We start from the raw sequence: 16,385 nt of genomic DNA, 5'->3' as shown, positions 1-16,385 counted from the left end.
AAATAATCAATTAACTTACAACATGAAAATTATCAAATTGTTATATTTAAAATGATTATATAAATATATTCTAATTATGTAAAACATATATAAAAATGAAAATTAATACCCGCACGGTTGTGCGGGTCCAAATCTAGTTTAGTTTAAAATCCAAAACTAAATTTAGTTTACAAGATATCCATAGCCAAATATTGTGGTTGTTGAAATTGAAACTTTATACCTTTAATATATTATGTGGCGGCCGCCAAAAATAAATAAATTATGTGGCGGTCACACTATCTATCTTCATACATAAGCAGCAAATATCTAAATATAAGACACATTTTTAAATTAAGTTCTATGATCCTAAACAATATATTTAACTGTGGAATAACCTTTTGATATATGATTTGCATCACATCGATCAGTTACCAATTTTATTTTAAAGGAAAACCAAGAGAGCGGACTATTCCTAGTAGGTAGGAGCTTAAGCCAAGAACACTTCTTATCCTTTTTTCTCTTTATTTTATGCATAAATGTACTAATCTCGTTGTTTACAAGAATGGGGAAAAATTTATTGTATCATTGTGTTTCATATTGCTAGAGAAATAGTATTTTCTTATATGAAGTGAAAGTCAGAGCAATTTAGAAAGATTTTAAAATATATTAGATATGTACGAAAATATGACGGGTCCCGAGATTTACGGGACCTTACACAATTTATTAAATATTTGATCTAAATTTTTTTTTCATAAATTTGGGGACTTAAAAAAAATTTTGCATCCTATTTCGGTGTATTTTTTTTAAAAAAAATTAAGAGCCTAAGGACAATGTTTCATGGCTTGATCCATGACCGGTTCTACTGTGGGACAACGAATAAATGCAGCAAAATAATTCTTAGTTTTAGATATAAGAGCTATTTGAATCATGCTAGGAAATGAGACATTAAAAAAATGTTTAGCATTGCGACAAAATGAGGCATGTAGATGTATTTAGAATTACCGAAGAAGATATGTGGTTCGAAAATGATTTCTTTGCACACGGTCAAATTAATGGACGTGCTAAATAATGGACAACAAGATTCTTATCTAATGGAGGAAACAATATCCAAATAAACTAAAATTATATGGCTCAAACAATATTAATATACGTAATATTGTATTTTCTACTATCACACAAAGTTATTGAAGAAAACTAATGAATGTGGTTTCAAACTTCTTGGTAGAGTTTAGAATAAAACAATAGAAGCCTTTGTTGGATTGAATGAGATAAAATATGTATCTCCAAAATTTCAGGAGATTGTGTTTGAAATATGTCCATAATTTCAATTCATCCTTTCTTGCGAAACAATTGTAAAGACTCATTCATTTCCTCTCGTTACTAGTTGCTAAAGTCCTAGGGGAATATATATATACTAAATTAAGACCCGCGTCATGCACAAGATGAATATTATATATATAAGTTATTTTATATATTATATTTTTTAACATATTATGAAATAATAATATATATTTAATAATTAAAAATTCAGTAACTATTATTTATACAATTAAATTGGTGCGAATATATAAATAAATTTTATAATCTAAAAAAATATTTTGTCTATTTGATATGGTATATTATTAAACTTAAGTGATAGTAACATATATATAGTATATTTTAATATTAATATCTATTAAATGATGCTTTCTACATATATATTTTTTGATCATTTGTATTTGTTATAACAAAAATTTTAAATTACTGATATTAAAATTTCATTGTGGAATTAATAGTTGAAGTAATTTATATTATTTTTTAAAAAATTAAAATGATATATATATTAAAATGATATATATATATATATATATATATATTTTATCAAAAAGTTTCTTTTTCAAAATATATTTCAAAATTAGAATAGTTATGTAGTTTTATATGGTATATAGTTTAATTTAAAATGATATATATATTTATATATCCTTTAATTTTAATACTTATTAAATGAGACTTTCAACTTATATGATTTTGTAATCATTTGTATCATGTCATAACAAAAATTTTAAACCATGGATCTCAAAATTTGAATGTGAAACTTTTAACAATTTTAGTAATTTATACTCATTGAAAAAAAATTAAAATATAACATATACAGAAAAATCTAATTTTTATTATATGGTTAATATGGTTGTTTAATTTATTTTAATAGTTTAAAATTAAACAAATATAATATAAGAAACACTTATTTTTATCGAATCTTTATTATTCAAAATCATTCATTGTCATATATACTTTAGCTACATTAGATAATTCCGTAATTTTATTTAAGAAAAAATAATGAAACACATTAATAATGTATTTATGGTTAGTTTAATAAAAATTTATTATATATTTAGATGAACTAATATATTTTTCTAAAAATTCTAAAAATCATTCTATTGATGACATGTGGTTACACAAAAATGTTGTAATGCTTCTCAATTAATATAAATGATAACATTATGGACTGATCATAAATTCTCTAGAATCCGGCCCCGATCACTACTCCTGATAAACAACCCAGCCAAAAGTTTCCCGAACCTTAACTTAACCGGAGGTTAAGAGTAAACATGTATGCAAGAAAGTTTTTGATCTTGCCTGAAGAACAATGAGTGTCCCATCATCGAACGCTATAGATTTCAAGAAAAAAACAACAAATCATATATACCCCCGGCCGATCATTGACCATAGTTGAGTTAGATTGCCTAATAAGATAAATATGTCATCAATCCCCAGCCGTACGATATATGTACTGTGCATCATATCAAACGTATTCAACAATGCTGAATATTATCCATGACTAAAAAAATACATAAAAAAATGAAAATAGTTTGAATTTATCTGGAAGCGACGAAAAAGACTTGAAAGCGAACATTAAAAAAAAAGACTTTGTAAGAGAATCAATACGCCGATTAATCTCAATCGCCTTTTAATCAACCTCCACTTTCCGATTCGATGTTCTTCCGTCCGCGCTAATCAAAACACCCAACAAACAAACAAACACATATACAATGCATTGTTAAATCCGGACGTGAAATCAATTAATTAAATCCACTTTCTCTCTCCCTCTCGCGTCCGATCTCCTTCTCTCTCTCCTCTCTCTCTCTCCTCCAACAAACAAACAACACATCTCTCTCTCTCTCTCTCTCTCTCTCGCCGTTTCTTCGCCGCGAATCGACCTCCGATGACTATGACGACGGAGGAGAAACCAGCATCCGACGGCCGAGGCTGGGGTATCTTCAAAATCCCGTTTCGAAACTCTCACGGAAACGCCTCTAGTGCCGCCACGTCACCGTTTCCGTCAGGAGCTTCTTCCTCTTCTTCTCATCTCCATCACCATCATCATGGCTACAACGGACCTCACGGTGATGGATCGGGTCAAAACCAGCACCCGACTCCTTCGCCTTCGGTATCGTCCGTCGCTAAGTCGCTTCTGCCTGTAAAACGCAGATTGAAGCTTGATCCGTCGGAGAAACTCTATTTCCCTTGTGAGTTTGTTCCAGTCTCATCTTCATCGGAAATCGTGGGGGTTGTTTCTGATACTAACCAAAACTTCGATCTGATTTTAAATCTAACTATCTAATTTTGGATCGATTTGTAAATAAATAAATATGATATTGACTTAACGGAGAAAGAAAAAGTTTTTAACTTTGGATTTGTTCATTTTCTTGTCGCATGGCTCTGAAACTTTGGAGACTAGACGTTGACCTGAGTTTACTTGAATGAACTAATCTTAGAGGTAGCAGACTGATACGGTGCGTTTTGAATCAAAAGTTTTGATTTTTAATTGATCCCTAACACTCTAAAAGATGACATTTTTTCAGCATTTCAAAGTTGGGAAGACTTTGGTATATATATATGTAGGTCATTATTGTTTTGTGATTATATCAAAGTGGTTGATTCTTTGCTTTATTGTTTGTGTTTTAGAAGTTAAGAGGCGTCGGTTGTTTTTATCTTCATTTAACTGAAGAGTACTGAACTAGATTGTTGTTTAATTTTTGGTGTGTGAAGATGAGCCTGGGAAGCAAGTGAGGAGCGCTATTAAGATTAAAAACACCAGCAAATCACATGTAGCGTTTAAGGTTTGTTTTTAAGTATCTAAGCGTTTTTGATTATCAGAGTGTTTTTTGCGTTTTGAATGTGCTTACTACTCGTTTTCAGTTTCAAACAACTGAGCCGAAGAGTTGCTTCATGCGTCCACCAGGTGCTATTCTTGCTCCTGGAGAGACTATTATCGCCACTGGTAATTGATGCTTTTATTATTCTTCTTATACTATTTTAGAGAAATGGGTCTAGTAGATTTGTGCATATGACTGTTTTTCTCCCTTGTTGAAATGTACAGTGTTCAAATTTGTTGAGCCTCCTGAGAATAACGAAAAGCCAGTGGATCAAAGGAGCAGGGTTAAGTTTAAAATCATGAGCCTGAAGGTTAAAGGTCCAATGGACTATGTACCTGAGCTGGTATGTTGATCTTTTGAGCTCTTGTTTGAAAATTAGAAAACGTTAGTAACAACATGTCAGTATCCAAGTGGAACATATGATATTTTAGTTCATCTCTAAAACATAACAAGTAGAGATTTCCAGTTACTTTCTCTAGGCAGACATTTAAAGCAAGCATGTGTGCTGTTGTTTGTCATCTTCTTACATTTCTGACGCTCCATTGAATCTTCTTTCCATTTTAAAGAAATAGCGATTGTTTTTGTTTCTGTTTTCTACAGTTTGATGAGCAGAAGGAAGATGTGTCTAAGGAGCAAATATTGCGTGTTATCTTCCTGGATCCAGAACGTCCCAACCCTGTGAGTATAAGCTTATGTAAATGCTTCTGTAACATACTAAACTTTTTCTCTTGGTCTCTCTCTCTCTCTAATTACATATGTGATAAATGAAAAAAGGCACTGGAGAAACTGAAGCGTCAGCTAGCTGAAGCGGATGCAGCAGTGGAGGCAAGAAAGAAACCACCAGAGGAAACAGGTCCAAAGATGATTGGAGAAGGACTTGTGATTGATGAATGGGTGAGTCACATTTGCTACATCTTAAGAATCTTTCTCTCTATTATCTCTTTCCATTAGATGATTTTGATATTCTGAAGTTGTTGTTGTGGTCTCTCCTCTCTGAAAACAAAACACAGAAGGAGCGACGAGAGAGATATCTTGCACAGCAACAAGGCGAAGGAGTTGACTCTGTCTAAGAACTAAAAGGTCATTCTCAAGAAGTAAAACGAGTGTGTGCTTGTGAAGAAAGAAGAAGAGACCAAGATATTGAATTTTCTCTGCTAACTTCAACATTCATAATGCAATCTAAGGATCATGTTGGTATAATAGACAAACTTTTTCATGTAAAAAAAAAATTGTAAACGTGGTGGGGTTTGATAAAGAATTGTTCATGTTAAGACTTGAATCAACCCGGTTGATTTAGTTTTAACCGAATCTCCTTTGCTTGAATCGTTTGATTTTGTCCACCCGGTCTTTGGTACAATTCGTACCGGTCAATAGGATCAGTAACTCGGTCAGGACACAACAGTATCTAATTCAAATGTTCGGTAGGACCAGGGTTGCGAACCAGGAATCTTTACCTGTGCACCTTATCAACCCTTCCTCTTTATTTCTGCTCTGTTACTTGTGTATGATCTCTAGGTGAGCAATTCCTTGAAAAAGCTCTCGTCTTGTGTTCTTATTGATCTCGATGGCACCTTAATCAACACATGCATACATCAATACTTTGCTACAGTTTTATTATCGTAACTTCAATATTCAACTGATTTCTTTTTCTTGAGGAAGTATATGTGTAAATATGGGAGGCAATGGGATGGAAGAGCGAGCACTTAAGATAGTAGGGAAGACTCCATTAGAAGCAGCGACTACCATTGTTGAAGATTATGAACTTCCCTGTGGTGTTGATGAAAACAATTCGGATGTTTGTCATCTTCTTTTGTTTCTCTTGTTCTTGAAATTTCTTGTTCTTCCAGGTGCAAACAGGTTGATTCGACATTTGAAAGGTCGTGGAATGTCATGCCTATGGCATTGGCTTCTAATTCTTCAAGGGCTAATATTGAGTCCAAAATCTCTTATCATGAAGGTATGCAACACATTTTATGAAATGTTCACTCAATTAAGGAAAATCTTGTATTTTCTTTTATATAAAAAAAAATTGAATTTATTAGTATTTAAAGTTTTGATCTATCGATTAAAAAATATAAAAAAATTATATAATTATTTCTTATTTATTTTTTATTTTATGATGTTTTAAACAAACCGATGTTTAATGTATTGTACCATGTTAAAATTCAAATAAATTCCACAACTAAAAACTTGAGTATAAATTAGTCTTTCCAGTGGAATTAGTTTAATTGCAGACTGGTTTAAATATGCAAAAGAAATTATTACAAAATTCTAAAAGATTATTAATTTATGTTATGAAATTTTTAAAAGATTATTAGATTTTCCAGTGGCATTAGTTTGATTACAGACTGGTTTTATTTTTTTATTTATTCAATAAAAAAAAATTATTTCGCATTTTAAATATGGTGTTAAACACATGTATGTAATATTAATCTGCTGCAGATCAATCATGCCTTTTAAAAAATCTACCGCTATGATTTTACTGCCAAAATTTTAGAGTAATAAAATTTAAAGCTACATCAAAAAATTTACATTTATAATTTTACAGCAAAAAATTTAAAGTTACAGTATTTACCAATCAGACCCATAAATCTGTGAAAACAAGAGGAATTTCAATGAAAAAGAGTGATTTAGTACAAAGTTTATCTAGTTGTTCTAATTAAAAACACCAGGAGCTTGATTTTAGAGTTCATTGGATCCCAAAACTAAAGATTTTTATGTCATGTTAAAGATTTAAGTATGGAAATCACATTAAAATGTGTATGTGTGCTACATCTTTTTTTTTTTGGTTGGATCATACAAATAAAGGATTATTTTTTATTCTTTTTAAACAAGAGCTCAATGGTGTTAAGATAATAAAATATGTTAGGTGTTTTCTTCCTCTTCAGTGACATTATGGTGACGATAACTGCTTGCATTTGCAACTCCAAATTGTTATGTTCATCACAAGTATTATCTTGGGATGTCACGTAGAAATTCCAGAGAAATGCACAATTTTCATCAGCTATATGACTACAAAGAGAATAATAGAAAGATTTCATTTAAAATTATTTCACAATGTATGTAGCCAATTGAGATTATAAGCAAAATATACCTTTTAACTCAAATCGTCTATTACCGGAGGATATAGCAGCCATTGGAAGATAGGAGTGGAAAGAAAAAGCATTGAACAAATATGCATTAAGTTAGGATCTCATCAAGAGCTAGTGAATTTACTCAACAACATAATGGAAGCTACCTGAAGCAGCTTGATATCCAGAGACCCAGTTTCCTGTTTGAAAATCATACACGTGAATGATGTTGGTCAACATAGTCTACATATATATATATATATATGATATTCTTCTAGCTACACCTTCTGGCTTAATTATCTTAGATTTTTTACAGCTCCAAGAGGAGGGTGTACATCTAGAAAGAAGACTTGATAGATGACTAATCTCTTGAATCAGTAAAACGGTGACGTTTTGGTGGTTACGACTTTGTACAAGTCGTCCTCTTTGTACACTTGTATCGTAACTAAAGATCGTTACGCCACGTCATCTCATCCATTCGCTTAATACAGCGCGTGACTGTCACCTCCCATCTGATCAGACAAAAGTAGTCACAAAGTCAATTTTGTTGTTCTTAACTCACCTGCGAAGCTAACAAAGAATCTCTCTCTCTCTCTTTCTCACGGAGAACTGTTTGTGTTATGGCTCCGGCGGAGGTAATAGTCGTCGACCTAGTCTTAATAGACGGCGAACTCGGGATGGTGAAGTTGACCGCCAACGGAGTTTTAGAAGCGATCGAGTACGGCGAACCCAGCCGTTATTGGACGGTGAAGAAAGACGTTCTTGGTTTTGTCGTGGAAGGTAAATATATTAGAATAAAAACAGTGGTGGAGAGAGAGGAAGGTATCTGTTGCGGAGAGTTTGGTGGAGATTACTCCAGAAAAGACTTCGTCTTTGAGCCTTTCTCTGAAGATGCTAAGAATAGATTCTGCTTCAAGCTCCGTCACTACCTTGACTCTCTCGGTTAGTCCTTTCTTGCCACCCTTTTATAGTAGCTAGGGTTTAAGAAAAAAAAGGAAACTTGTGTAACACGGTGATGAAGAAACTCTCAGAATGCTAAAATGGGAAAGCCTTTGTTGAAATTGTAGGTCGGCCTAAGAGATTGCTTGTGTTTGTGAACCCTTTTGGCGGGAAGAAATCCGCTATAAAGATATTTGAAAAGGAAGTGAAGCCATTGTTTGAAGATGCTGACATTCAACTTGATGTTCAAGGTTCCTGATTTCTTCCCCCCTCTGTTTCCAGAACTCTTCTCTATGAAACTAACAATTGAAATGGTGATTTTCTAGAAACAAAGTATCAGTTGCATGCAAAGGAAATGGTTAGGTCCATGGATGTATCAAAGTATGATGGTATTGTTTGTGTCAGTGGCGACGGTGTCCTTGTTGAGGTAAGTGATATGCTTTCATTTTAAAAGTGATTCTGCTCTTAGAGAAAGCAATCCCTTGTCTGTTGTGTTTGCTTAGATCTGATTCTGAGGTTATTTGATTATTTTCTTAATGATCTCTGATTTTTTACAAGTGTGTCTTAATTTTAAATAGGTTGTAAATGGACTGCTTCAAAGATCAGACTGGCAAACTGTCTTCAAATTGCCAATTGGAGTGATCCCTGCAGGTTTGTGGTCTGGTCTATGAGGAACCCTTAAGAACTTTGCTTTTTTTTTTTGTGTTCTTATTAAATAGTAATTTTTATGTGAATGGGGTTGGATGCTATATGTTAAGATGCATTCTAGGGATCTAAAAATACATTTCTAAATATCCTTTTTAGTTTTTTTTTTCCCTGTTTGTATGCTTCAATGTAATTCTTGGATCCAGGAACTGGTAATGGCATGATAAAGTCATTGTTGGATGCGGTTGGGCTTCAGTGCTGTGCAAATAGTGCTACTATCTCTATTATCCGAGGTCCAGCTCCGTGCTATTGCCTCCTTCAAAAACATCCTTTCATTCTTATGAAACAGCTTACTGTCAACATGATTTGGTATTGGCAGGGCATACACGTTCTTTAGATGTGGCAACTATCTCACAAGGAAATACCAAATTCTTCAGCGTCTTGATGCTTGCTTGGGGTATGAAAGTATATTTTGCTAATGAAAATAGTGCCTGAGCTTGGTAGATAGATTATACCGTTGGTTGTGTTGAGATTAATGCTGATTTGTTTTCAGGTTTAGTGGCTGATATAGACATAGAGTCAGAGAAGTTCAGATGGATGGGTAGTGCTCGCATGGACTTCTATGTATGTTTAGTTGAAAACACTGACGATCTTTTGCATTGCAAGTCTTAAAACTGTGCATGTAGTCAGTATGTTGAAATATATCCATAATTAGTTGCTTGTGGATTATCTGATTTTGCTCAGCTGTTGTCTTATTCAACTAAAGATAATATTCAATGCTCTCCTGACTGGCTTGTATCTGTAGGCCATTCAAAGGATAATAAGTTTAAGACAATACAATGGTCGAGTTTTGTTTCTACCGGCTCCTGGGTTTGAAAGCTATGGGCAGCCAACCAGTTACCGTCTACACAAAGAGCCACCTGTTAAGGTGCTCGGATACCAAGGACCTGATACTAAATTTGAAGATGTTGAATGGAGAGAAATCAAAGGCCCTTTTGTTTCAGTATGGCTTCATAATGTTCCCTGGGGTGCTGAGAACAATTTGGTTGCTCCTGCAGCAAAGGTCAGTTTTACACATTTTGTGACATTTACTTCCAAAAAAAACATCAAATGATTTCGTTCTTATATATGGTATTTGATGAGCAGTTTTCTGATGGCTTCCTGGATTTAATTGTCGTGAAAAACTGCCCTAAGCTAGCTTTGCTATCACTAATGACACAGATAAGTGAAGGAACACATGTTCAATCACCATATGTTGCATATCTAAAGGTTTGCCATCTGAAACCATGAATCCATATGTCCTTTGTGAATCTGCATCTTGTGGTCTAGCTAAAAGCTTGTAATTAATTTACTGTATATAAAAAGGTGAAGGCATTTGCACTTGAACCGGGGGCACTCGTAGACGAACCAGACAAGGAAGGAATCATAGATGCAGATGGAGAGGTGTTGGCAAGAGGAAGACGAACGTATAAATGCGAGCAAATTGCTTTGATGTCTTACGACAAGCTTCAAATTACAGTTGATCAAGGTTTAGCTACTCTCTTCTCTCCTGAGTACTGATAAATATTACAACACTACACGTGAGATGAAGACACATTCACACATCATATTTCATAAAAACTGATTGACGTTTTAATTGTATAATAGTCTCTTATTGTAAATGGTGTTCCCTTGTGGTTGTAATTTAATTGTTTCACATGTACAGATGCATTATTTGGAAATGAGAATCACACTTGTTTTGTGTTTTTTTCACATTATTAATCGTAAAGATTTTTTTTTTTTTTTTTTTAAATTTTCTGAGAGAGATTCTGATTCTTTTTTGGCTTCAATCAACCAAGCTTATCAAAGGCAGTTAAATATACTTTATGGATGAATGCTGACTAATTACCTTTTCTAAGTTCATAGCTAACCAAAACAAGGTAAGAATTTAGATTCATACAATAATCTGGCATGTCATTACACAACAAAAGAAAGGCCTGTTTCTGTCTACACAACATTCATATCCAGAGAGTGCAGCAGCAAATAGATTACCCAAGTAGCCCCTTAACAAAAGTAACAGAGGAACACACACACACAATTTAGTTACCGGCACTAGGCAAAGCAGCCATGAAGGAGTTGTAGGAAGACTCAAGGTCAAAGTGAAGCTGCCTCGCCTGCTGCTCAGTGAGCTCATCAGAAGCCCCCATCTTAGACAGCCTCACAAGCCACTCTTTCATCTTCACCTTCCCTTCAAAATCCGGCGCCAAAATACTCAGCTTACTAAGCGAAGCCGAGAGATCAGACAGCAACGGATACACCTGGTCTACAGCCACCATATTAAGCTTCAACGAATCCATCGAAGTGATAAAATTCTGCACACACTCAGCCACAACGGAAGCAGAGCTGGAAGTAGACGCCACCGCAGCAGCACGATGCTCCACGGTAGCAGGAACGCCGGAGGTCACGAGGCGGTAGACAGCAGCTGAGCAGTCCATCTTGTAGGTCTCGGCGAACCTCTCGATGTTGGGGACAAGGTCCTTGAGGGATGCGGAGAGGGTCTTGAAGTGGACGATGAGTTTTTGACACTCGGTGTCGTAGTCGGAAGGGGAGATGAGGTCGCGGATGTAGGCCTTCTCGAGCTTCTCGGTGGCTTTGATGATGGCGTAGAGCTCGGAGAAGTTCTCGTACGTTTCGCGCTCGCGCTTGTCGTTCCATAGCTTGACCTCCATCTTTTACTTGTGGAGAAGGGGATGGGACACGCGCTATGAAGTAAAAGAAAGCTTCCCTCTCGCTGTATTGGAATCGATAAATAGCAAGTTGGTAAATAAAGGTAGGATCTTTGTAAAGTGAAAAGATAAGGAAAAGGTTAGCAGACAATCTCAAGAACAAGCGAAACTATATAGAGACCACAAGAAATTGACGTGAGCCAGAGAGTAGCATGGTTTTGTAATTGTGATGCGTCATAAGCAAAGAAGAGAGAAAACCCAATCAATCTTTACCCTAAAGTTCCCAACTTTTTCGTCTGGTGGAGAGAGAGAGAGAGACTTACAGGAAGCAAGTTGGGAGATTTGGATTGTGGAACTACTCGAGAGAGAGGTTGCGTGTGAGAAGAGGGGCTCTTAATGATACTATTGAATTATTTATTGTTTGGATCAACGAATCAATCAGCATGGATTTTCGCTCACACAGCAAAAACATAGTAATAATAATAATTGATGAGTGAAATTCGATTAAACCCTAAATCGGAATTTGAATTAGGAAAGCTGATGATGACCTTTGAGGCGTTGACAAAATAGAGAGGATTGTCAGAGAGGATCGCTGGAGCAGAGAGGCACCATTAGTGAACGCTATGATGATGATCTCTTTAATTGTCAGGTTTTCGACAAATAAAGAAGAAGTATCCGTGTTGTTATTGTCTTTTGTCCTTTCTCACCCCTTGCCCTGTTTTACCTGCGCCTTTTTCTTTTTTTTTACCTTCTCTTTTTCCCCATACCTCATTTACTATTTTCACAAACCAATTAAAAAAATATTTTTATATACATATAACTACAGTCAAAATTCAGTAAAATAATAATACTGATATTATGATATTTTATTTGACCAAAAAAAAATATATATATTATGATATTTTATTAATTTACGAAGTTACTATTTTATAAATTTTCTAAATTTTATAACATATATTTTGAAATAGCACCAGATATTGATCTCGAAGGCCACGATTTAGAATCAGTTTTATCTTATGATAGTGACGACAACGATGCTATTTGTGGTTACTCAGATTATGACAACTCTTCTGACTCATCTGCCGAAGAAGAAAATGATTGCTGCTTCAAAATTACAAAAATACCGCGACATGACGACATACAAACTCCTCATCTACCAGTGATGATTTTCGACCCATCTGGTCAAGAAGACCCGGTTCGCACCATTGCATTCATAGACACCGGAGCCCACACAACGATCATTAATCCCAAGATTCTTTCTCCGTCGATGTGGCTACCTCATCAGCAAGAATTTCGAGTCGCTAACTCAGGTTCACTGACAATAAAGCTCAAGTGAAAACCTATCAGAATCGAGCTTTTCCCCGGTTGTCATATTACTACGGAAGTCCTTGGCTCTACGACACCTGGAAAAGATCTAATACTGGGATGGGATTCATATTATGCCTTCAAGAAAAAATTCGATATCTCTATCGAACCCCACAGATTAAAATGGAAAAGTCTCTTCAAAGCATTCACGTCAATTCCACGACTTTTCGCAATTGAAGGATTAATCTCTCAAGAATTTACAAAGATCAAGGAGAAGTTGACAGAGGTTTCTTGTGCAGACTCTCATACAGAATTCCTCCAAAAATGCAATAACCCGCTGTGGTTAAACTCGGAGTTCTTTGTTTCTTTGCCATTCAAAGAAAATATACAAACCACCCCAACTAAAGCAAGTCATGCAGGAATGCCACCAACCCTACTACAACAAGCGAATGAAGAATGCGACCAGCTAGTACAACAAGGAGTAGTCTCTGCAACCAACTCGCCATGGGCATGCAAAGCTTTTTACGTTAATAATCGTGCAGAGCAAGCAAGAGGGAAGCTAATACTAGTTATCGACTACAAACCGCTGAATCAATATCTACAAGACATCAAATTTCTGCTACCAAACAAAATGACGCTTCTTCAACATCTTCAAGGGGCAACTATTTTCTCAAAAATTGATCTTAAGTTGGGATTCTGGCAACTTGGCGTTCATCCTGAAGAAAGATACAAAACTGTGTTCTGTCTTCCTAATCGTCATCTGCAGTGGAACGTCTTACCTTTCGGACTCAAGACCGCACCATCATTATTCCAGCAAGCGATGCTTCGTATATTCAAGCCTCTACTTCATACAGCCTTAATTTATATTGATGACATAATGCTGTTCTCGTCTACCGAAACCGAGCACATTCAGCTTTTTCAGCAATTTCAAAGCATTGTCATTCAATATGGAATCATGCTTTCGGCCCGTAAAATGGTCATTTTCCAGCCCAAAATCGACTTCCTTGGAATGCAAATCACAGATGGCAACTTTACGCCTCGGGCCCATCTGGCTACAACGCTTTTAGATTTTCCTGACGAAAATCTCACAAAGCCACAAGTCCAACAATTCCTCGGTGTAATCAATTATGTTAGCGACTTTATCCCGCAACTTTCGCAACTGACAAAACCGCTACAGAAAATGCTGACGAAGAATCCACCACAATGGACAAACCGACAAACTGAAGCTGTCAGAAGCCTGAAAATAGAGGTACAGAAGCTACCGCCTTTAAAGATTTCCTCCATTGGAACACGCATTTTACAGACTGACGCGAGTTACAAATATTGGGGATCCATTTTATTCGAAGAAATAAATGGAAAACGTCAAATCTGCGGATATAAAAGTGGACACTTTAAAGATTCCGAAATGCATTATCACTCTACTTTCAAAGAAATACTGGCCGTCAAAAAAGCCATCGAGAAGTTCGAGTTCCATCTGATAGGACACCGATTTCGCATCGAAATGGACATGTCATCCTTCCCGAAGATGTTACAATTCAAACAAAAGATGGTCCCACATCAGCAATTATTACGATGGAGCGAATGGTTCTCAAAGTATGATTTCGAATCCGTCTATTTAAAGGGCTCAAAGAATACTCTCGCAGATATGCTCAGTAGAAGTCCAGTAAAAGAAATACAAATAATGGAGACTTCCATAAAAAGCTACTATGACTTCGCCTCAAACATACCCGACGACGCTCATTCGCTTATCGACAAAGAAACCCTACAGGAGCACCTCCGCAACAAGATTTTCTTCTATCAATCCATCATCATGTCAAGATACGGATCCCATAATCATCTTATTTCACCTATGGGAATTCACCCGGACTACCCGTTCGCTCATCTCTACAGACCAGATTTCAACTTCAACGACAACAAGGAGTCAGACCAGATTTCAACTTCAACGACAACAAGCCATTTGAAGACTTTCAAACTCATGCGTTCCGCCTCAACAGTGCCACACAATCATTTCCCATTCCCTTCGTCCCGAACTGGTTCTATTACCCAATAGACTACCAAATGAGTCTCGACGAAGATCTGCAATTTTACTTGGATAAGAGTGACGAACCACAAGTGGTTAAACGTGCGCAGAAGAAAGAGAAACGTAACTCTGAGTCCCAAGAATGCCCGCCAGAATACTTTCAAGACGCCCAGCTCCCAGACGACTCTATGAACATCGATGAGGTTGGAAGAATGTTCAACATTGATATCAATGACGACTCACAGCAGCCTCAGGAGAAAGAGCCAGAGAATGTGTACGAATATCCAGGAGATGTGTTCAAATGTCCAGATGATCACTACAGATGTTGTGAGAAACACATCATCGAGTTCGAAATGGACCACTAAGCAAGTCGTCTGCAATGTTTAATTATGTAAGATAAGTGTGTTTTATTATGTAAAATAAGTATAATGAATAATGATGTAAGCGATGATGTAATCGCTGAGGTAAGCGCTTATGTCAGCGCCATATCTTGTATTATAAATATGTGTGTACCCCCTTTGTGAAATATCATCTAATAATTTCATAAAAACCTCTCTCTATATTTTCTCTCTCCAATGTTCTTCTAAATTCCCAAGTTCTCCAGAACTTATCTCATCTTTGATAAGCTTTGATTTCTATCTTCAATCGCAAGTCCCGATTTTGTCTGTTGCATTAATTAAAGCATAAGCGGTTCTGTCAATACGACACTGTCAACACGATCTTCGTGGGGAGGTAATTTTTTAACGGTGGTTGAGCTAGGCTAGAGTAGTGCCCAGATTGCTCCCAATACTTAGAAATTACCATACCCTCGTTTGTCAACAAGACTTTGTCAACACGACGGTCCGTTTATATACTATGGACGGAAAACCTACGGGCGGATAGCTTAGCACAGAATGCTAGTAAACAACCGTCTTTCGTCGTTCATATAAATGCAGAGTTACCAATTTAGTTTACATGGTCAATATGAGTCTGTAAATGTTTGCTGTAAAAAAAAAAAAGAGAAAATTAGAAAAATGAGACATTTTGAACTTTTATTTGTCACAATAAGACTTCTGATATTTTGGGCAATTCTGGACATATTTTACTCTTATTTTATGGGAAAAATAGTAAACTGAATTTTAAAAATGTTAAAAAATATAAAAATTATTGGAAACGTAAGTATGACAATATATATGTTTAAAAGTTTTTTTTTAAACTGGAATCATATTTTATTTTATCTTCTAGCTACACTTAGAATCATAAAAGTTTTTTTTTAAATTGGAATCATATTAGATAATACTTAGTCTAGAAATCGGATACTAAGTTTTATACATAGATATATCTTGGGTATACAACGTAAACAAACATTTCTTGTATATTCTAACAAATCTAGAATTTGTTATGTTATAATCAAGAAAGATGTCTTCAGTCTACCTACAGTTTGATAACAACATATAGCCACAACTCAACGATATACCCTGGCTAGATTACGTGCCATAACATGTTCTGTCTTTTACGTTATATGACGCCTATAAGAAGAATATGTTTCTCACCTACTCTACTTTGTTCTGCGTAGGTAGTATACATATTCTAAATCCGTAAAATC

At 35.5% G+C, this 16,385-nt stretch overlaps 3 protein-coding genes and 1 long non-coding RNA gene across 10 annotated transcripts; 2 read left to right on the top strand and 2 right to left on the bottom strand.

Annotated features, from left to right (window-relative positions):
• The first annotated feature begins 2,899 nt into the window (after positions 1-2,899).
• Positions 2,900-5,427, top strand: LOC103834193 (vesicle-associated protein 4-2). 2 transcript variants are annotated; one of them, XM_033278151.1, is made up of 7 exons: positions 2,900-3,485; positions 4,009-4,079; positions 4,159-4,240; positions 4,340-4,458; positions 4,716-4,793; positions 4,890-5,009; positions 5,087-5,427. In XM_033278151.1, the coding sequence occupies exons 1-7, from the start codon at positions 3,182-3,184 to the stop codon at positions 5,183-5,185; spliced, it is 873 nt and encodes a 290-aa protein (XP_033134042.1). In that variant the 5' UTR covers positions 2,900-3,181; the 3' UTR covers positions 5,186-5,427. The 2 variants fall into 2 exon arrangements, with proteins under 2 accessions (XP_033134042.1, XP_009108498.1); XM_009110250.3 differs by having other exon boundaries at positions 2,912-3,485; positions 5,126-5,427.
• A 1,344-nt stretch (positions 5,428-6,771) lies between these two features.
• Positions 6,772-7,434, bottom strand: LOC103834192. Its single transcript, XR_004450567.1, has 2 exons — positions 7,354-7,434; positions 6,772-7,226 (listed from the first exon to the last, which is right to left on the bottom strand). It is a non-coding gene; the product is annotated as an uncharacterized LOC103834192 (long non-coding RNA).
• Positions 7,435-7,575: 141 nt separating this feature from the next.
• LOC103834191 (sphingosine kinase 2) lies at positions 7,576-10,515 on the top strand. The gene is made up of 10 exons (XM_009110249.3): positions 7,576-8,128; positions 8,254-8,376; positions 8,452-8,552; positions 8,704-8,776; positions 8,977-9,063; positions 9,150-9,227; positions 9,324-9,394; positions 9,576-9,833; positions 9,917-10,039; positions 10,136-10,515. Exons 1-10 carry the CDS (start codon positions 7,807-7,809, stop codon positions 10,328-10,330), a joined length of 1,431 nt encoding a protein of 476 aa, XP_009108497.1. The 5' UTR covers positions 7,576-7,806; the 3' UTR covers positions 10,331-10,515.
• Positions 10,516-10,672: 157 nt separating this feature from the next.
• On the bottom strand, positions 10,673-12,178 carry LOC103834189 (vacuolar protein sorting-associated protein 28 homolog 1). 6 transcript variants are annotated; one of them, XM_033278152.1, is made up of 3 exons: positions 12,024-12,178; positions 11,799-11,929; positions 10,673-11,540 (listed from the first exon to the last, which is right to left on the bottom strand). In XM_033278152.1, exon 3 carries the CDS (start codon positions 11,476-11,478, stop codon positions 10,849-10,851), a length of 630 nt encoding a protein of 209 aa, XP_033134043.1. In that variant the 5' UTR covers positions 11,479-11,540; positions 11,799-11,929; positions 12,024-12,178; the 3' UTR covers positions 10,673-10,848. The 6 variants fall into 6 exon arrangements, with proteins under 6 accessions (XP_033134043.1, XP_033134044.1, XP_009108495.1 ...); XM_033278153.1 differs by having other exon boundaries at positions 11,799-11,885; positions 12,024-12,155; XM_009110247.3 differs by having other exon boundaries at positions 11,799-11,877; positions 12,024-12,141.
• Between the last annotated feature and the right edge of the window lie 4,207 nt (positions 12,179-16,385).

Source organism: Brassica rapa, chromosome A08 (assembly GCF_000309985.2).
Source record: "Brassica rapa cultivar Chiifu-401-42 chromosome A08, CAAS_Brap_v3.01, whole genome shotgun sequence".
NCBI lineage: Eukaryota > Viridiplantae > Streptophyta > Magnoliopsida > Brassicales > Brassicaceae > Brassica > Brassica rapa.
Note: the sequence above shows the minus strand (reverse complement) of the source record. Positions and strands in the feature narration are given on the sequence as shown.